This window comes from Fimicolochytrium jonesii (genome assembly GCF_025526975.1).
Source record: "Fimicolochytrium jonesii strain JEL569 chromosome Unknown EV422scaffold_8, whole genome shotgun sequence".
NCBI lineage: Eukaryota > Fungi > Chytridiomycota > Chytridiomycetes > Spizellomycetales > Powellomycetaceae > Fimicolochytrium > Fimicolochytrium jonesii.
The window spans coordinates 86,829-106,993 of NW_026515675.1; the positions used below are offsets into that span (position 1 = coordinate 86,829).

The 20,165-nt window shown below is 52.9% G+C and overlaps 6 protein-coding genes across 6 annotated transcripts; 1 reads left to right on the forward strand and 5 right to left on the reverse strand.

The window, feature by feature from the left end:
• Window positions 1-987: 987 nt before the first annotated feature.
• EV422DRAFT_411537 (uncharacterized protein) lies at window positions 988-2,233 on the reverse strand. The gene is made up of 3 exons (XM_053067040.1): window positions 1,569-2,233; window positions 1,253-1,500; window positions 988-1,136 (listed from the first exon to the last, which is right to left on the reverse strand). Exons 1-3 carry the CDS (start codon window positions 2,036-2,038, stop codon window positions 1,096-1,098), a joined length of 759 nt encoding a protein of 252 aa, XP_052926384.1. The 5' UTR covers window positions 2,039-2,233; the 3' UTR covers window positions 988-1,095.
• Window positions 2,234-2,994: 761 nt separating this feature from the next.
• Window positions 2,995-4,441, forward strand: EV422DRAFT_525183 (Lysyl oxidase-domain-containing protein). Its single transcript, XM_053070035.1, has 6 exons — window positions 2,995-3,331; window positions 3,400-3,431; window positions 3,502-3,581; window positions 3,666-3,686; window positions 3,758-3,969; window positions 4,035-4,441. Exons 1-6 carry the CDS (start codon window positions 3,082-3,084, stop codon window positions 4,328-4,330), a joined length of 891 nt encoding a protein of 296 aa, XP_052926385.1. The 5' UTR covers window positions 2,995-3,081; the 3' UTR covers window positions 4,331-4,441.
• A 1,080-nt stretch (window positions 4,442-5,521) lies between these two features.
• Window positions 5,522-7,139, reverse strand: EV422DRAFT_505495 (uncharacterized protein; the record flags this gene model as incomplete). Its single annotated transcript, XM_053068492.1, has 5 exons — window positions 5,522-6,052; window positions 6,129-6,482; window positions 6,556-6,762; window positions 6,846-6,932; window positions 7,023-7,139. 5 exons carry the CDS (start codon window positions 7,137-7,139, stop codon window positions 5,522-5,524), a joined length of 1,296 nt encoding a protein of 431 aa, XP_052926386.1.
• Window positions 7,140-7,820: 681 nt separating this feature from the next.
• Window positions 7,821-13,906, reverse strand: EV422DRAFT_525190 (ABC transporter type 1, transmembrane domain-containing protein). Its single transcript, XM_053070036.1, has 9 exons — window positions 13,675-13,906; window positions 13,561-13,604; window positions 13,095-13,428; window positions 11,907-13,034; window positions 11,009-11,848; window positions 9,169-10,942; window positions 8,951-9,097; window positions 8,394-8,867; window positions 7,821-8,338 (listed from the first exon to the last, which is right to left on the reverse strand). Exons 1-9 carry the CDS (start codon window positions 13,708-13,710, stop codon window positions 7,947-7,949), a joined length of 5,169 nt encoding a protein of 1,722 aa, XP_052926387.1. The 5' UTR covers window positions 13,711-13,906; the 3' UTR covers window positions 7,821-7,946.
• Window positions 13,907-14,422: 516 nt separating this feature from the next.
• On the reverse strand, window positions 14,423-15,447 carry EV422DRAFT_577731 (uncharacterized protein). The gene is made up of 3 exons (XM_053073264.1): window positions 15,253-15,447; window positions 14,929-15,183; window positions 14,423-14,853 (listed from the first exon to the last, which is right to left on the reverse strand). The coding sequence occupies exons 1-3, from the start codon at window positions 15,376-15,378 to the stop codon at window positions 14,617-14,619; spliced, it is 618 nt and encodes a 205-aa protein (XP_052926388.1). The 5' UTR covers window positions 15,379-15,447; the 3' UTR covers window positions 14,423-14,616.
• An 801-nt stretch (window positions 15,448-16,248) lies between these two features.
• On the reverse strand, window positions 16,249-18,847 carry EV422DRAFT_505498 (velvet factor-domain-containing protein; the record flags this gene model as incomplete). Its single annotated transcript, XM_053068493.1, has 9 exons — window positions 16,249-16,778; window positions 16,817-17,016; window positions 17,122-17,231; window positions 17,352-17,745; window positions 17,873-17,925; window positions 18,017-18,036; window positions 18,125-18,173; window positions 18,534-18,588; window positions 18,699-18,847. The coding sequence occupies 9 exons, from the start codon at window positions 18,845-18,847 to the stop codon at window positions 16,249-16,251; spliced, it is 1,560 nt and encodes a 519-aa protein (XP_052926389.1).
• Between the last annotated feature and the right edge of the window lie 1,318 nt (window positions 18,848-20,165).

Below are 20,165 nucleotides of genomic sequence, written 5' to 3' on the forward strand. Positions count from 1 at the left end.
TGATCCGAGACTTGATGAGGCCCGCCTGCCCATTATACGGCGTAATGACGGCAATGTCGGCAGTCGACAGACCGGCGTTGACCAGGGCTTCAAGGTGTTTCACCACCAAATCTGCCTCTCCTTCGTTGTATCTGCTTTCGCCGTCGGCCGCCACATTTTCCAGCATGTCGCAACCTGCTGTGTCTATCAGCAGAAGCGGCACTTCCGTCTCGCTAGTGCTCTCGACACCAGGGAGTTCGTTCAAAAGTCTCGTTCGCACCGAGTCGTGGGAGATCAGTTTTCCCTCGTACATAGCATTCGACGACCATTCCCCTATCTTGTCGTGCATTCGGTACTGAGTATCCAATAGTCGTTTGATTTTATCTCCGTGAGCCGAAAGCAGTCTGTCAAAGATCGTTCGGCCAAGCCCCTTCTCAGCAGCTGCAGCAGACTTAACAGTCGGGGGAAGTTGCTTGTGGTCACCGGCTAGAATAGCTTTCGGCGCTAAAGACAACGCGATCCATGATTCCGGCTCTAGGGCTTGAGTGGCTTCATCGATAACCACCACGTCGTACTTCTTGCTGAGACACACGTTTTTGGCCCCTGCGCCATTCAAGGTGCATAGAACTACGCTGGCATTGTCGATCAAAGCGCGCACAGCAGTCTTCTCGCGTTGCTTCAGATCCTTGCGGAGATCCCGATTTGTTTGCCACAACTCCTTCTTCTCGGTACGGGATTTGGATTTGGCCAACTTCTTCAGATTCGAGTCAATCTCCTTTCTCATGTCGTTCACTAAGCTTGTAGCGTCGGAATATCGTACTTGCATGTCAAGCGTAGCTTCTAGGCAGGCCGGTACGACACGTGCGGGATGTCCAATGCGCACGAGTGATATTCCGGACGGGACAAGTCTTTCAACGATGTTGTCTGGATGTCACCCAACAGAGTAATCATTGAACAATCCTTGAAACTCGCAGAATAGTTCGATACAGGCATACATACCTACAGAGATATTGGAAGGGCCGCACACCAGGACTCGAAGCCCTTCTTTAACCAACTGCTTCAGGACCTCTACGAGGGTCTCAGTCTGGAGGTGGTTACGGTGAGTCAGAAGTCCCACTACCAGCTTTCATTGGGGGCAATCAATACCTTTCCCGTCCCTGGTGAAGGAAAATTTCCAGAATTAATAACTGCGTCTACAAGACAGATCTTTTGAGGTCCATACAAATCCAATGCCGTATCGGCATCTTCAGCCCTTGTGACCCAATGAACCTACCAGGCGGCCCGTGTATCAATGCAATCTCTGGCGAGCCTACCGCTAAGCGCACTGCCTCTTTCTGACTGTCATTGATTCGATCGTTAAAGAATGTCAAGTTGACATTGGATGATTGGAACGACGTCGGATCGCGTTTGCCGAGGAGGATTTCTTGCAAGTTCGAAAGAGAATTCGTGGAGGCGGCGACGTTTAGTGCCGAAAGAGAAAATACCATTCGCTTATAGGTGATCTCATTTGCTAATTTATTCCTTCGAGGTAGGTGAGATACACGGATTCGCGGTAGCATGCTCCAGACGGCAGTCTAGTGAAAACTCACATCCGGCAAATTCTTCCCTCCCAACCGCCTTCCACGTCTTCCTTGAAGGCCACTGTGATTCTGGTGTCCTCGACTTTCACAAGGACACCCTCGCCTTCAGCAGCCAACTTCTCCGTCTTCTTGGCCTGCTTTCCACTGCCTTCGACAACCCCAACCACGTCACCCACTCTGAACGAATGTGGCGGGAGAATATCTGCGCCTGAATTACGCTCAAACTCAACAACGACCTTTCCCGCCAAGCCAGTGCGTGTGGCCGCCGCCCGCAAGTTGAGTAAACATACTCCACGTGCCTGCAAAGACTGCGGTGCCAGGTGCGCTAGGTTCTCCCGTGTCTCGCTGATTTCCGTATTGCGTTCCAACTCAAGCAGGGAAATCAAGTGGTCGATATGAGCTTCCCCTTCCAGAAGTAACCGCTCTTCTCTCCCGTTTGTGGTTCGATCAGGTTTCTTGTCAGCGGCGGTGACGCTCATGATGCCCAGGACGCCAGTAAGGCTCTCCAAGTGGACCGGAATACAACCGCCCAAAGGTGTATGAACTCACACTTGGTCTCTACTCCCCTGCGCTGTTGTCTGTCTCGATCTGGATTTACCAATTCACTACCGCAGACGCAGATAGACGCACAGAATATTGAGTACTAATTGTTCACATATGTGCGCATATCTGAATTGCTGGTTATTACTTTAGTCCTTACAGCACATATCAGCGAGCTCTGGTGTCACCGGCTGACGGGATTCGACAGCGCGCTTCACCAATGCCAGTCGCAACTAGAATGAGTGTGGAGAGAGGAACGTCGTCGCCCCACTCTCAGCAAAAAGTAAAGCATCTCCACGAGGTTCACGAGCTCAATGAAACCCCTAATATTATGAAAAAAAGAAGGGAGATGGCGGCAGATCGTCGGAGTTGAAGCATATGGCGGCTCAATTGTCGGTCTTCTTGTGTTGTTCATGCGGATGGGCTTCACATTTCACGCTCTTCTCCACAGCGAATCTCACGAAAAAAAGGGTGGACCCGCCACACAAAGTTCCGCTAATTTTCATTTCATGTCATTCGATTTCCGGCGGCAACGTGGGAAGAGTGGAGAACGGACCTGCATAGACGTAGTGCATTAAAGTGGCGATTATTGCTCGCCTTGGCCAGTACGATTCCTTCACGCACGTAAGGGATGGTAATCTCTGCCAATACTACAAGAGGGGTATTCTTCCGGAATTGCCTGAAAGGGGTACACTTCTCGGCACCACGAGTGGCCTGGTGGATGCTGGAACCTCCACAGGCACATCGCCACTTCCTTGGCTTGACGTTTCCGAACCCCGCATACTGTTTCGCTGCGGAAAGATGTACGTGCAAAATTATCCCGCACCCCAGACCCAGCATATAAAGCGGGGTTGGCAATCCAACCGCCGTTGGTTGAGCAGCAGTCCGGTAGCAAGTGCAAGCATAATAAACCTCCTCGTCTCCCATTCGCGTGGAGGTTCGGCCGCTCTTTCAAGAAGCTTCGACTCGCTACGCCGGCAAGATGCCTCATATACTAAAGTTCCTCGTTTCCACTGTCCTCCTGGGACTCTACCATTCTGCGTTTGCCCAGCCCGCCGCTGGCGCCCCGCCGGCTGCAGCTCCAGCCCCAGCTCCAGATGGTGCAGCCCCGAACCACCCCCTTCCAGACTTCGCACCGGATGGAGACCATGCGCAAGCCACCCTCTACATTGATCATGTGGATGCCGCTGAGGATCCTTGCCTCCAAAACGAAGGCTGCTTAACTGGAAACGGTTTGTCATGCGCTTTTGTTTCATTCAAAACCACATCAAGGTCGACTGACCTGTCTTTTCATCCGTAGGCACTCGCATGCTTCTGCGTTTTGGGAGCATGGTGAGTTTGAGTGAACGCATCGTGCGCAATTCTCCCGCTTGGCGTCATCTCATAATTTGTCTATATATAGGTTCACAACATTGGCGACGCAGACGGCTATCTCGGAAACCCCCCTGAAGCTCATAATGACCCAAATAATCCACGTTACTGGTAATGGCATACGTTGTTTGAGCACGTCCGCCGGACTGCATAATTTTGACGTTACGTCTTTCTTTCTGCTATGCTTTCACTCAGGCATTGGGATACTTGTCACGGGTACTGCAGCTCTTCCTCACTCCTTCGCTTCCTCCGGCACCTCATGCACTAACCGAGGGTCTTGATTTCAGACACTGGCATTTCACCGCTTACGCCAACTACCGACTCCTGAGCGCAGATCGCCAAACTGTCATCCTCAACGGTCACAAGAATGGCTTCTGTCTCGAAGATGTAGGCTGTGACGTCGAAGGCCTGGAACCAGTCTACAATTGCAACAATCAGGGCATCTCGGTGGGGTGTCATGATCTTTACGACGAGACGCTGCCCTGTCAATGGATCGATGGTAAGAGCGAAGATTTGTTCCGTTTCCGTGTGCCTCTCCAATGACACTCCGGTACCGAAACGCAGTGACCGACTTGCACCTACAACCCGGTTACACGGCCAACACCGAGTACACGCTGGAGATCGACATCAACCCGGACGGCTTCTTCCCCGAAAAGACCATTGATAACAACAAGGCGTTCGCGAAAGTGGTCATTGGCGATGTTCCGGCTTACGACGGTCCTACTCTTGCCCAGGTGACGGTGCCGAATGGTCCCACAGGCGCCACAGGCGCCAGTGTTACGGATGCATCTGTGCACAATAACCCGGTGGTTGCTGGCGGTAGAAACAGGCGTAGGAAAAGGTGGCTCCAGAGCTGGTGAAGGATTTGTGTTTCATAAGCTCAGATAGTTAGCGTCATCAGATCCTACCGGACTCTGATTCTTGATCTTGTTTCGTGGTTCCTCGAATACTGCGGATGTAGACAGTAACGATTCTCAAATGTTAGCTTAAATCTCTTTTTTACTGTACGTACCATTTTGATTCCTGAAGAGCTAATGCAAATACAAAGCTAGCTCTCAACTTTGTACCGCGCTGGTGCTTTTCGTGCTCATTATATTTCCACCACTTCTGCCCTCACCGTGAAATACGATCGTATTCCCACCACATCATGCTCCAGATACTGTCGCTACAGTAGGATTGGAAATCATACACACAACGTGTATAAGGTGCATCTGAAATGGCATGCAATGAAGGAAGAGGGAAAAGTGGGGCTATAATCCTACTAGCCCCTCGGTCGCTGCGGAGAACGAGGCGGTGAAGAGGAGATGGATAAGATTGGGCGGCTCGCTTCCCCGCCTCCAGTTTCTTCTTCCTCTGCTTCAACATCGCCTCCGCCCGCTCAACCTCCTCCTTTTCCTTATCAATCGCTGCCCTCCTCCTTAGTATGCGGGGTGTTTTTCCCTCCATCTCGCGGATTTTCGCCAGGTACTCTCCCCTTTGCGCCCACAGTGATCACACACGGCCCTCGCCACTTTGACTCCCCCAATGAGTCCCGTCCGCCAGTGCAGTGTCTGTTTTACAGACCTCGCAAATCCCGTCTTCAGGCCCATGCAGAAGCGACCCATTTGGTCCTTGTTGCCCTTCATTCTCCTCTCCCAGGAGCCGACCGTGTGCGACAGAGGGGTTGTTGCGAGAGAAGATAGGTTGGAGTGGTTAGTGGACGACGGTAACTGCGGCATTTGAGAGACGGTAGGAGTGGAGAGTGAGGTGAATCAAGACCGGTCAATATTTCTGTCAGAAGCTGTCAGTGACACTTTGACAGTTTGACGGATTGCAACACCTGCGAGAGTCACGTGCCACCATCTCCTCATCAATTCGGAACATTGAAATTCAATCGATAAAGAAAGTGAGATGCGGCGGGGCGCGCTGGGGTAATTAATATATGTACATCAGTACTTCAGATACAAAGGAAGTTATAGTTCGCGAGAGAGGGTGAGGACATGTGATGCTATGCAAAGGGGAGTATATTCTGGGAGAGGCCGACTCATCTTCAACTACAATCCAAAGACAATCTACCACCCGTAAGGAAGCTTTCCGCCGTTGGTCAACTTCGCCTGTTCTTCGAGTTGATAGCATTGGTAGAGCCCGCGATTGATATATTCCTTCGTCTGACCAGGGGCGCAAACGATCGATGCGCATTGCTTCAACGTAGGAGACCCGGTTCGGTCAAAGTACTCGCGGGCCGAGGGGCACGAATATTCCTTGCCAGAGTAGGAGTAGTCTTTGCCGGAGTAGGAGTTCTCTTTCTGACCGTAGTTCTCTTTCTGACCGTAGTTTTCTTTCTGACCGTAGTTTTCTTTCTGACCGTAGGAGCCTTGTTGCTGACCATACTCGCTTTGGTCGCCGTACGAGCTGGCGGCCTTGTAGGAAGACCCAGAGCCGTACGAGCTTTGTTGCCAAAAGTCGGGCTTCCAGCAGTAACCCTGGTGGCGGTCAACAGCAGAGATACACTTATCGAAGGAGGTGACTACTTCGTCAATGCACCGGCCATGCGCGGTGGAAGCGGGACCCTTGCAATAGTGTTCCTTGACCCAATCGAAGGTCTAGTGAAGAAAAGGGAAATGAATGAATGAGTGAATGCAAGTGAAGGTAGGGAAACTCGGGAGATGCGAGCCTTACTTGACGACATTCATGATAGGAGTCATCCCTGTATTTTGCATCGCATTTGGGTCCGTCGTACGAAGAAGGCTTGTTGTAGGATTCCTCAGGCTTGTACTCGCCCTTGTTCTTGTAGGATTCCTCAGGCTTGTACTCGCCCTTGTTCTTGTAGGATTCCTCAGGCTTGTTCTCGCCCTTGTTCTTGTAGGATTCCTCAGGCTTGTACTCGCCCTTGTTCTTGTAGGATTCCTCAGGCTTGTACTCGCCCTTGTAATCCTCCTTTTTATAGTCGGATTGATAAGATTGGCCAGCGGGTGGCTGGTAGCTGGTGGCTGCGAAGTATTTTGGTGTACCATGGCCGTACTTCGAGTCATCCTACAAAGATGCAACGGCAGCAAAAGGATGAGCGATAAGGGAATGAGTTTCCAGCCCATCAAGCTTGACGTACCTTGTTCCAACCATAGCCCTTGCTGGTTTCGTAGTTGTTTTGCTTGGAACCATAGTCGTTCTGCTTGTATCCGTAGTCCTTCTTCCATTCGTCCTTCTTCCAGTCGTCCTTCTTCCAGTCGTCCTTCTTCCAGTTTCCATAGTCGTTTCCACCATATTTCTTTCCATAATCGTCTCCGCCATAGTTCTTGTAACCATAGTCGTTCTTCTGTGGAATACGGGAATGTGTGAGCGCGACGCGATTGAGAATACGAGGGTCGGATCCAGTCGAACCGAAAACAGGGCCCATACCTTGTAGTCTTTGGCGAGACAAGCCTTGTTGGCGTAAGTATCCCACCCATACGCAACACCGTTGTTGTCGTACCAAGTTTTGTCTTGCTATTTGTTTGGGGGAATCAAGTTGTGGAAGGGACCGAGTCAGGCACAGGATTCGGTCAAAGAGTCACATAGATCACGGGGGCAACTTACGTAGGACTGGTACTTGCAGGGAGAATAGCGGGGACCGTCGTAGTTGTTGGTGTTGTAGTAGGGAGCCGCCTGCGTCGCAGAGACGAGGAGAGCAGTGGCAAGAAGCACTTTGACCATCGTGGGAAGTGTGTGTCGGGGGTTGCAAGTCAGGTTGGGTGGGAAGATCACGAACTGTCTTCGAGGGTGGATATCTGGATATGGAGCGCGGTGCTGAACGTCTGTAGAGCAGGAGCGGACTCGGTTCAGACCGTCTAAAAGGCGTAGGGAAGTTGTGAACAAAAAAGGGGAATTGTAGATGAGGGTGGTTCTTTTTATACACGGAAGCGGTGGCAGCAGCAGCAGGGACGCTCTCGAGAGAAGGCCAATTCGCTGCTGAGACGACTGCGACGGAGGCTTGTCCTACTAATGTTTGTGATTAGGGAATAGATCATTTTGCGACCCGCAGCAGGTTGAGTGCTACATTGATGCGCGACGAGTCCCGCCGAGAAGCCTCCGTAGCACATGGCCCCCCCCCGCCCTCGTCCCCAACACTGTCGAATTCGCCCCGCTTTAACAGCAGCCTTGGCGGACGGCCGCGCAGAACCAGGATCCAAATGCGAAAAGTCCACCAGGCCACCAAAGCTTCGGATGTTGGGACGCGCGAAACGGACTGGAGGCTTGGGCATCCCTTGCGGTCTGGGACTAAGTGAATGCGCCACAAAGCCGACGTGTTACTCTCTGCGGCAGCCGTGCGGCGCGGCGCGGTCCGCCCAAGAACGGCAACCCCACAGCCCATGCATGCGCCACTGAACCCGCTATGGGCGATATGCAGTGTCATGCACATAGCAACATGGAAATGAAAGTACTGTACGTATTCTACAAAGGTCACAAACATTCTTCTACATAGGAACGGGTCCATTGTCCGAAGTGAGATGTGAGAAAGGTTCACATATACGACCGCCGCCGCTTCGCGACGCGTTCCTCATCCGCCTTATTCGCCATCTGCAACAGCAACTCCACCTCCCCACTCTCCTCGCACATACTTCGGAAAATCCCCGGCTTTCCGCCGTTTCGCTCTGGCGTCAGCTTCATCAGATTCGACGGCGTATCAAACTCTGCAGCTTTGCCTTCAGAAAGCACGAGGATCTTGTCATAATCCGCAACGGTTCGCAACCGATGGGCGACGCAGAGCAACGTGGCCCCGCGAAACTCGTTGCGAATTGTTTCCTGGATCTTCGCGTCCGTCTCATGATCCACGCTCGCTGTAGCCTCGTCCAGGACGATCACCTTGCAACTCCTCAGTAGGGCGCGCGCGAGGCACAGCAACTGTCGTTGACCTTTCGCCAAGCGAGTTAGTATGGTGGGAGAAGGATGATGAGACTCTTTGACTACCTTGCGAGAAATTAGCGCCCCCTTCCGCAACTGCAGTGTCCAGTGTCAGATGAGGCTGTCCTGCGTTACTTCCCACCGATGCCGTTGACGTCTGGCGATGTAACGCGTGATGATGTGGATGCCCCGATGGGGTGTCATTTGCCGGTTGAATAAACGTCGCGGGCGTTAACGAGGGTCGTCGCGATGTCGAAGGAGTTGTTCCAAAACTGCGGGTAACCAAACTTCCCGTGCGATCGTGCACCAGCTGGCTCGTAGACATGCTCCCCCCTTCAGACCCGCTGTTGTTCCCTGAGGACTTGTGTGGCGCGATGGAGACTGGCACAGCTGTCGGTAAGTGCTGCTGGTGATGCGAGTGACGCGAGTGGTCCGAGTCGAGAAGATGGGAACGCCGCAGAGCCGTCCACAGCTCGAGATCGGTGTGCTGAGAGAATGGATCCAGGTTGCTTCTCAACGTCCCCGTAAAAAGTATCGGATCTGCAAAGCCATGTCACGGCGCATTCGAGACTTTAGGCCTACTGCACACCGTGAAGTAGGCTGCACGGTGTATTAGGCGTTACCTTGAGCGATAATGGTCAACCTGGACCTCAAGTCGTGTAGGCCGATCTGCGCGATGTCGATACCATCAATGACAATGCGCCCGCTCGAAGCCTCCAAGAATCTGAAGAGGGCTAGCGAGATTGTACTTTTCCCAGCGCCGGTGCGCCCTACGCCCACGATACTCATCGTCAGCACCCAGACTATGTTTCGCATCTTTCTGCGATTTGCCCTAACTTACCAACAATCCCTATTTTCTCCCCCGCCTGCCCCGTGAAGCTGAGCCCGCGAAGAACGGGTGGCAGAGCGGGCGCATATTTGACGACTACATCCGTAAAAACCACTCGGCCTGCTTGAGGCCAGAGGGTGGGTGGTCTCGATGTGTCAATCACGGCCGGGGCTTCCTCATCAATTTCCAGATATTCCCCGATCCTTTCAACGCTATTCATGGTCATCTCCATCAAACTATGCATTCGCACAACCCACAGCAGATTGTCTGTGAATGTTAGAGCATAACTCAAACTGAGTCCAGCAGCGCCAGGATCCATGCCCGGCCCCCAATGCATGGTTGCGAGAATCGCCGCCGCAGAGGAAAAGGAGACAGCAGCTCCCACAAAGTCAATGCGAATCCCCAGCCACCTGTTCGAAACCCATAGATAAAAGAAAGGACGATGGTTCTGATCGATTCTGGCATAGATCTCTTCGGTGAACCGCTGTTCCGCTCCATAAGCTCGGATGGTAGGCGCCCCCGTGATTGTTTCACTGAAATGCGAATAAATGGGCGACCGAGTCACGCTGTCGTAGCGTTTGAGTTCCCGAGAGGTGCTCAGATAAAGGCGCGCGACGGAGCGGTATATTAACGCAATTGGGATCAAAGCTCCAACGAAAAGGGGCGTCACGGAGGCGACGACTAAAACGACGGCAATAGCGGAAACCGAGTTTCTCAGAAATTCTCCAGAGAAGTTGGATACCTCTTGATCGATACATTGCGTGTCGCGCGAGAAGCGGTTTAGGATTCGACCGAGAGGAGTAATGTCGAAGAACCGGATGGGTGCTCTCAAGATAGAGGTCAGCATCGCATTATGCAGCCTTTTTGATGCTTTCAGGGAACCCATTGCGACGGCCACGATGCGAATTAGCAGCGCAAGCAGGCTAAGTACCCCAATCAACGCGTAGATTTCCAAGTACCAGTCGACGTTGATGGGCTGAGGGCGTGTAAACGACAACCTTTCTTCGGCTTGGAAGGTAAGCGCCCCGTTGGGAAAGAAGAGAGAGGACACAACCTTGTAAGCCTGCGCCCAATGTTTCAGCCACCAATCCTGCCCGATAATCGCAAGTTGTGTACCGCTATACGTGATCGCCAACGTCAGAACAAAGAGAAAGCCGCCCGCTGCGCGTATGTACGTCATATACACCTCGCTGCCCACCGAGCCCGAGGCCTTCGCTTCGTCCTCCGTCAGGCGAGCTACAGGCCTGTCGATTACTGGTGAAGTAATTGTGGCATCTTTCGGTAATCCGGCGCCTTTTCCTAGGGATCCTGAGCTTGGGGAGTTTTCCTCAACCTCGAGTCGCAAGTCATTTTCCGCTCCTTGACTCCGCTGAGTGCTGTGAACGCTGGCCTCGCCTCCAATCGACGCGCGCGCGCCACAATCGTCCCCGTCCTCATTAACCTCAGCGACTGCTTGCAGCTCATCCTCATCGTCTATGATGGTCTCCAAATCGATTTTGCCTGGGCCTTTCCCAATGACTTCCTTGGGCGAGCCTTGCGTGGCAATCACCCCCTTGCCCATAACGATAACGTGATCGGCACGCGGGATGCAGAGGTGAACTGCATGCGTAACCAGCACCCGGGTCCGATCGCGTAAAAGTCCCAGGATGCACTCCTCGAAAAGGTGGCGAGCAGTAGGGGCGTCGACCGCCGACAACGGATCGTCCAATAGGACGTAAGCTGCCCGTGAATATGCTGCTCTGGCGAGTGACAAGCGAGCTTTCTGGCCACCGGACACGTTTATACCCTTGAGATCGGTTATCAGATGTTAACCTTGTGCAAGTACCTTAGGAATATCGGGATCAACATTTACCTTTTCACCTATCTCACACATGTCTCCTCCGTTGAAAGTCTCCAGATCCCGAGTGAGTGCGCAGGCGAATATGACTTTTTCATACCGCTCGGAGTCAAATGGCTCTCCGAAAGTGATGTTGTCACGGACCGTGCCGTTCATCAGCCACGCCTGCTGGGCGGCGTATGCGACACTAGGTGCTAACCGTGTGATGGGTTCAACTTTTGCGGTCCTGCTATCAGGCATCGTAGTGGTCCCAGCAATACGATGCATTTCGCCCAACAGCGCCATCATCAAACTCGTCTTCCCTGAACCCGTTGTCCCGCAAACCAAGCTGAGCTGACCCGGTGGGAAGGAAAGTTCCAGATTCTTGAGAGAGAACCGTTTTCGCTTCTTCGTGGTTTCAGTCTCGTCCGCTTCCCAGGTGAATGATCCTCCGTGGATACCTATCGCCTGGTCCGCAGCTAACGGCGCCGTTGTAGCCACCTCCTTGCCCTTCTCATAGCGCTCCAATTCCTCTTCCGCCAAAAACTCCTTGATCCTCTGCATGCTGACGCTGACCTCGCTTAAACGAACGATCATTTCCGGGAAATACTGCAGAGGGCCGCGTAAGGCATTGAACAACGCCAGGCCAGTGAATGCTACCTCGGCGGTCAGTTCCCGATTCGCGGCTTTTGTGTAGGTGAGGAACGTGAGGAAGGACACCATGATGGGCGTGGCGGACCACAAGAGAGATTGGCCACCGGCGACGAAAATATAATGGCGTAACTTCTTTAGCTCCGTGTCGCGGTACTTTGTCAACTGCTTGTAATAATGCAGCTCCCAGCTGAAAAACTTGAGCACTCTTATACCTTGCAGAGCCTAAAACTTAATGTCATCAGATTCAATTGACGTGTCTGTAATCAAACGCTCATCATACCTCGTTGATAGCGTTGATTCTCTTGTCTGTCGCTCTGATCAAACTTTTCTGCGCTCGGGCAACGGCCTTTCCGAAATATGCTCCAATGGGCATGACGGAAAGCATGACGGCGACTCCGGTGAGGGCTGGCCAGCCCAACACCAGGCATAGGAGGACAACGCAGATGATTATTTGAGACGGCAAACTCCAGTAATACTGTAGATAGCAGGACATTTCGAGAATTTTCTGGCAATCAACAGCCATGAGATTTTGAACCTGCCCCGTGGTCGCGCCCTGATCCTCCTCCTCCTCTCCAAACATCGCGCGCCTCCTGAGCGCCTTCGTGTAGATTTCCGTAATGAGGACGGCGCGAAGGCGCAACCCAATGCGCCTGCCGATGAAGTACAGTTGGCCATCACATGCGGAGCGTACAAGGGAGCACACCAATAGCGCGAAGGCGTAACTCAACCCAACAGCCGCCGACGAGGTTCCTCTGGGTTGCGACACATGTGCTAGGATGCGATTGAGGAAGAATGGGCCAGCGAAGAATAGCAGTGTTGACCCGACCCCGTAGGCTGCTTGAATCCGCAGCTCCTTGCGCACTAGATAATATAACGAAGCCAGCAACCCCTTGTGGCGCAGCCTGATTTTCTCAAATCTCTCACACACATTCGCCGCTTTATCGCCCTCCGCTATATCCGGAATGTCGTCTTTCGATAGGTGTTTGGATGCCCCCAACTTGATGAGGTCGTTGAACCACATGAATGTCATCTTCGAAAAGAATGGCGCGCCTTCCTCTGTGCAGATCACCCTTTCCTGTCGAGACTCGGAACTAGGCACGGAAGTGTATCCAAACCTCTGGCTTCCTAGCATTTCTCCCGATACAACCAATCCGAAGGCCAACATTAAGATGTCCAGGGCGAGCGATCCGATCACCAGCAGTATCCGGACCACATCACCCATCTGCGGATCGTAGTGAGAGTACAATGGCACGAGTTCGATGACCTTCGCGATGGCAGCGACAGCGACAAACGCTAGAAGATAGCGCAGCGACGTGCGCTTTGAGCGATCGAATGCTGCATGAGCTTCTGGGTCATCGTAAGGTAGTGGAGCCCAGATCAAGTAGGCCAGAATGCCAACAAAGAAAGTCTGGCGAGAGCAGATATTAGTCTTAAGCTGACGCGCCATTTGACTCCCTTCTCAACGTACCCATTGAAGCAGTACGGCGGCTAATATAATGTACTCATACGGCGCCAAGACCAAGGTGTTGACGCCCAAAAACTCGATCAGAGCTATAGCGATCTGCAGATTCGCCAGGTTGAGAATCGCCGCCCAAACCCAAGCGTGCTCAGGGGCGTGAGGGGTCGCTCGCGTATGCAAGGTCGAGAAATCATCTCTCGTATCGCCTGACTGATCATGGTCTTCGTCGATGCGGTGGATGCCGTTATCGTTCACATGCTCTTCTCTCCACTTCAAGTGCTTGGCGAAGGAGAAAGAGCCGACAATAACGATACAAAGGGTCGGGATGGCGGCTATCACGATTCTATGACATGGGCGTTAATGAACAATTTGCGGCGTTCACCGCTGTCTACAACCATCTAGCTATCACCCTTGCTGGGCAGGCCTACATATATATGGGTATGGCATATCCATATCTGCGACCCGACGAACTTACGTTTTGACAAAGCATTCAGTCAGAGCGCCGTCTCTCCAAGGACCCTACATGTACAATTCAAGGATGGTTATCGCCGGCTAACTCCGACGCATGAACACGATGCGCTTCCTTTACCCAAGGGTCGTCGCCGCACAGGCCTTCCATGTGCATTCGATGGTTATTAATATGTTCAAACGTAATATCGGAGCTTGCGTAAAAGCATGAAAGTGCGATCGCCAGACATCTGCAAGACTGGTGGAGCGGGGCAATGTATATGCAGCACGGACGCCCCTGCGGTGGGCAAGTTGCCACTGTTCGTAGTGGATAATAAGTCGGCAGCTCCTGTCGTCGAGTTGAGGGCTCAGCATGATACGCTTGATCCTACAGCCCACGCGTCGCGACTCCGCCGCGCACATATACTGTACAGTACGGGACCATTGGCATCCCCCTGCTTGTCTCTTCGGGGGAGAGCTCCCCATCGTATATACAACACAACCAACGGAGATCGCCAGGTATACACGCACCCTATTAATACTTCACGAGCGTCGTGAGAGAGAGATCCATAAGTCTAACCCATTAATCTGTTTATACAGTACCAACCCACAGACCTTCGCCTCATAGTGAGAATGTGCACCGAGTACGTGGCGTAAGGACCCTAGTTGTGGGTGTGTATGAGATTTGAGTGCAGAGTGGTTGTCGTCAAAACAATGGCTAATAGACGCTGGACTGGGAATAGGGATGTTCGCACTCGGTCTTGGTTGCCAGTCAAGGTCAATTGGTCAAGACGGAGTGTGAGCCAGAATTATATTGTACATCATGTAGAGATAATTCTGTGCGTTGGCTGTATAGACACCCCCCGTGCACAGCATCCTGCACGTACGTACAACTATAGGATAGCGTAGTTAACCCCATACAGTGCCGAGGGGCATGGGTTTAGTCAGTCTTGTACTGTACACCGGTGATGACGAAATAATCGCGTCGGCGGTCAAAGTGAGATACTGTATATTCATTGCCAAGAAGGATTTACAAAAAAGAAACGATATGGAGAAACTATGCGTATCCGACAAAGCGGGGTTGCTACTGAGTGGCGATGTTCCGGGCGTGGTTCAACTCCGACGTTCCCAACTCCCGGATGGGTCCGGTCTCTGGGAGAGCTCCAGTCACCGCACCCTTCACCACCTCAAAAAGAACGGTGGGCGTGGATTTGTCTTGCAGTTGGTAGTGCACAGAATCGGCGGTAATGTAGAGCAAAGTGATGCGAGGGTCCTCCGGGCCCCCTGTGTGCACGCCGTCACCGAGGTCGCCAAACCATGCCTAGATGATTGATAGTGTGCAAATGTGAGCGAGCCATCATCAGCATTTACATCGGACAGACCGCATCAATCATACCTTCAGATCAGGCTTGTACAATTCCTTGATCTTCGTCCTGTCGTTCACCAAGGATGCAGTTCCTGATACGCTAACCCAGTTCTGGCCCTTGGAGTACGCCACATTCACGTGGTTATCGTAGCTCAAGTCGTCCAACTTGTGAGATTGGTTGTTGGTGACGAACACAATATCAGGTCCGCCTTCGATTCGCTCGCGGGTAGCCATCGGTCGAGACACCAGGGATCCATCTCGGGCGCGAGTGGTGAAAGTTGCGATCTAATGACATGAACAGAAGTTGAGTGAGTTGGAGAACCGAAACGGGATGTGTGAACGGACGACAGATACCTTGATTCCATCGATGAGTTTGTAGAGGTCCTCAATCTGCTTGTTCGTGTTGGTCGTCGTGTCCAAGTTCTTTGCCTTGGTTGCGTCCATGCTTTGAGGGTCGTGAGGAGCAGATGTCGGGGACATTTTGTGGAATGTGTGTGCGGCGATGCGAGTAGTGAGGAAAGGATGTGATGAAGGTTTGCTGATTGCTGATTGGAGAAGGAATGAAGCGCCCCGAGAGTGTCCCGTCTTTTTATATGAGGACGCTAAGGGCGCCCGGGATCGGATTCCTCGGATTGCGTTCATGGCGAGGCTGCGAGGACCTGGAATGGCGCGAAAGCAAGAGCGATGACGTGATGGCGAGGAGTGGATACGAACGAACGCTTGTCTCACAACGAATAAGGCGATTTATTGGGGGTACCATCACGATGCCCCGCCCCTTTTATCGATTCCTCAAGTTTGCCGTTCAGCCGCTTGCCAGTGGCATGCATATTATTGACGGGTTGAGCACAAAACCACAAAACACTACTGGGAGTTTTCCCGCAGGGCTTGTGACGTATGTTTGAGTTCAAGTGACGGGCCCTGTCATAATCTCTCAATAACGCGCCTTCGGATATCCTCCCTTTCGAAATTGTCATGCCTGGAAAGGGACCAAACCCTTCATAAAAGAGGAGGTTACGGGTTGGCTTCCAATTTCTGCAACTCCGCACTGTTACGCTGGGTGGGGGTGATACTTGGGACGAGATGAAGCGTCGTCTTGCGCAGACATATACTGTACATGTTTTATCGACAAAACTGCGGAAGTTGATTGAGTGTTTGATTGCAAGATTGAGCATGGTCTATGAAGGGACGATGAAGTTATGTACACAGATGGGGGGACCCAAATACAAAAACTCGACCAAGTTATGATTTTCAGTCGGTGATCGGCTCACACCGTTCCAATCGACGACATTAGAACCACAGTATGCATGGGCCATCGAGCCCGTAGCGCTTCCAACTATGGCGCCGCATTCCCTAAGCAGTAGGTCCGCTGTGCTCGACGTCGGTGGCCTCAACAGATTTCCGCATCAAACTCATCAGGCGCTGCGTCGCATTGTCTAGCATTGCAAAATGATGTCGAGGAAACGGTAGCAAAACCAACGAACGTGCTAAGGGTAGATGAGGGCGGCCGGCTGTCGCCCCTGTATCAGCCGATGTGCCCAAAAAGAAGTGCACGTTGAAGTGAAATCCCCTTTCGACTACCCAAAGCGAACCGGGCCGCTTATTTAACGTGATCAGAGTACGGCGGTCGAGGGAAGAAGCTGGGCCGGGATCAAGCCGAGTGGTTGCAGATATAGAGGCCGCGATGCTGAAACTGGGCAAGTGTGATTGACCCTGGTTGCAGGCTGGAACGCGCGGGGGCAAAAGGAACGGGGGAGACGCCAAACCGGCTTGGGCCGGAAGACCTGGGAGAGCGACTCGGAAAACGGCTGTCGTTGCAATGTGACGTAGGATCGATTGCAAGCGGATATATAGAGTGGTGCGAAAGAGTGTGGCGAGAAGCGCTGATGCAAAGAGGGTAGTGCTTGTTATCCTTGCGAACCGGTAGGGCGCGAGAGAGGTTCTCGACTGTTCTTGACGCTGAACTTGCGCACGTGTATTGGCACTCCTTGTTTGGCAAAGTGCTCTGAAATCGCCGTGGTGCTCAATAGACCAGGGAACCGCTTTGGCTGATAGACGGATATAACGTCGCTCAGTGCTGTGGCGAGGATCGGTGTAGATGGGCTACTTTCCACCGTTGCCCTGGTTGTAAAGAATTTGTAACACAGTTTAGCATTTCGATTATCGAACAGGGCCAGAACCGGGACCGGAAAACCTTAAACGAGGTAAGAATTGTCTCCCACTCACCCAGTAGCGGGAAACAGCTGTAATAAGCTGAATCGTATTCTATATTCGCCCGGCGTTCGAATCGATAAGTCGGAGAAGATCGCAAAGTACCCATGCTGACCGCTTAGATCCTGCAAAGGGAGGCATTGGCTGACGACGGAACCGACTAACGTTTGAATCATATCGCGTCGTTCTCTCCCGCTGGCTGAGGATTCTGGTGAGGACGGCGCCACTGGCTGCCAAGGGCTCACGCTTTCCGCGTCCGCGGTCAGAGACGTTTCAGACGGTCGCTTTAAACGAGTAATGGGATCTACCGTCGATGGAGACCGATTCCGGAGGATGTCTTGATCATGGTCTACGGCCGGTTTTAGGATAGCAAGGTTGGGAGGAGGGACTGAATCGGCTGCTTGTGATGGTTCTGGCGTACTTGACGACCCATCATGCCAATTGTCCGGATTCTCGTGGTCGTCCATCATGTCAGCGCCGTCCTCGCCGTCCCTTGCTGATATGCCTGCCTCGTCGTCGCCTGTCCCATGACCGGTCCGCGATACATAGTAGTATGGACTGACGACCACATTCCGGTCTTCTCGACCGTTCGCGCTCCATAGCGATGCATGGACAACGAGCCGTGAAGCTTCATCCGCACTGTCCAACACAGCGGAAGATAAATAATTATTATAGGTTCGAATACATGCAACTACCGGCGGTGTGCATGATAGCCAAGAAGAGTGAAGACTCGCGTGTCAGAGGTAAGACAATAAAGGAAACAAACCTGATGGGTTGCATTCCGGCGGCATCGAAGGCGGTGACTTGTAGGATCGCTGGCTATTTCGAGAGTTAGACACACTTCACACATACAGACCGATAACCGCCGGTAACAGTGGGGCACGCTAGAATAGTAGGATGGTGAACTTACTGGATCTACCGGTCTCCTATCTGGGGAACAAGGATTTAATGATTTCCCCTCAAAAGCGACAGTACAAATTGGCAGCACCAAAGCAAAAAAGTTTGCGATTTGACATACCGGAATTTCCGAATCCAGACATGCGCGCTCTTGAGGGTTGCTGTAGGATCTGTAGGGCGTACGATTGTCTGGAAGGAACAATGAAGGCAGTAGGAGCCAGAGTCAGCCAGCCATGCAAGGTCATCATCAAAGGTTTGTGGGTGGGTGGGGGGGGGGGGGGGGGGGGTTGGGTGTTGGGTTTTGGGAGCGGGGGGGCGGCGTGAGTGTTTTTTCTCGGGGGCCTCATTGACGGCGGTGGGTGGCAGCGAAAGCGACGCGATCACGAACTCCGAATCCAGCGCGGTGGGAACTCGCAGCGGGGGGGCCTCGCGTGGCTGGCTCGATCGCTCGATGGGAGACCGCGCAAAAGCGTGTGAGCCACCCTCGAGACGTCTCGCCATACGCAAAACACACACACAAACACACACACATGAACGGCCCCTGGATGCATCATCCATGCTTTCCGCAGACACCCATCCCAGATTCTAAAGTCACACACACCACTACTAGCAGTGGATGGAGACACAGGGAGGCACATGGTGGTGGTGCCACTGCCCTCCCCCGTACCCACTACGACTGTCTGTTGCGAACTCACCTCGGTGGAGTAGTGCCGCTCGGTGTCTGCGGCAAGCCACGATGGGAATTTTGCTGGGACGGACCTGGCTGTTGATGATGGATGAGCCCTTCCTGCTGTGGCGGAACCGGTGTTCTTGAAGTGCCAGAGGAGTTGTTATAAGGACCCATAGTTGCTCAAATCCAACAGGGCAGGTTGCCCTCCAGCTGTCGAATCGAGCAAATAAAAGCGGTGGACGGAACTTGAAATCCGCTCGCTCACAAAGCGTCAGGGCCTCGGAGGGTCTGCTCCGATCAAAGAGGCGAGACCACCTTACGCTGCTGCTGCCGTACAGTACAGTACAGTACGGTACGGTTTCACGTCGCCTGCGCGGCTTTTTCTTCCTGACAACCGTGGCCGACCTCTGGGCCTGACGCAAGTGCCGATGGAAAACGCCGATGTGGCAGGCCCCGCAGTCGGTTGGGGGACAGTCGGTGGGGGACAGCAGACCGGTAAACGTTCGCGAGTCGTATGTGTGTGTTTTATATGCCAGTGGCTGTCTATTTTCAACTGGCCCGGAGGAGAAAAAATGGGCGGGAAGGCGTGCGCAACCGATTTGGATTCTGGATAGCGGTGACGACGTGTGACAGGGGTTCGGCACGGTTGGCGTTGCTGGGAGACACTGGACGTTGCTGGAAGTTGCGGCGTCGCTTGGTTCAAGCTACCTGTAATGTATTGGTCGGTACTGCCACGGCGAGGATTTCGGGATTTCGGTCGAAGAGGATATGGAAGCGATCCTATTCCAGCGAATTGAAGGGCAAGTAAATATCGTCGTAATGTACAGACCGCTGGTACGGCGGGAATGAGATCGAGCACGAGGAAGGAAGGAAGGACGGGAGGACCGTAATGAATGGTGAGCCGGCGTGCGATCAGGGCCTGAGGAGGGGAAGGACGACCAAGGAGGCTTCACAGTCGTTGCCGCAGTTAAATCTCCACCGGGCAGCCGGCTTCGACTCCATTTAGTATGTCGCCAACGCAGCAACAAGCCCGCCGGGGTGTGAGATATGGACTCTGATTGAACGGTGACGAACAAAGGCAAGCCGCTAAAGGCCTAGAACCGGCCGAAGTTTAAAGCCCCTCCCCTCCGGTATATATATGAAAATCGTCTCCCAGACGCGATCGGGCGCTGAAGCCCCCTTTGCAACTCTTCTGAATCTTCGCAACAGACAACAAAACCCCAAATGCCCCCTTCACGTCCATCGACATGAACGGGGCGGCCCTTCGATATGCATGCACGCAGCACATGCTCCGCAGTTGTCCTCGCGCGTCACCAGTAATCCATCACTCACTTACCTACGGTAATCGCTGAACCCTGATCGCTCGGGAGTTGGGATTCTGCTTTTGTAGCCCGCAAGCTTGTAAGTTCGCAATGTTACGAGAACCAGGGTAGTAGTGTGACTAGCGACAAAGTGCTCAGGGACTTGGTCATGTCAGTGTTTTTCTGGAATT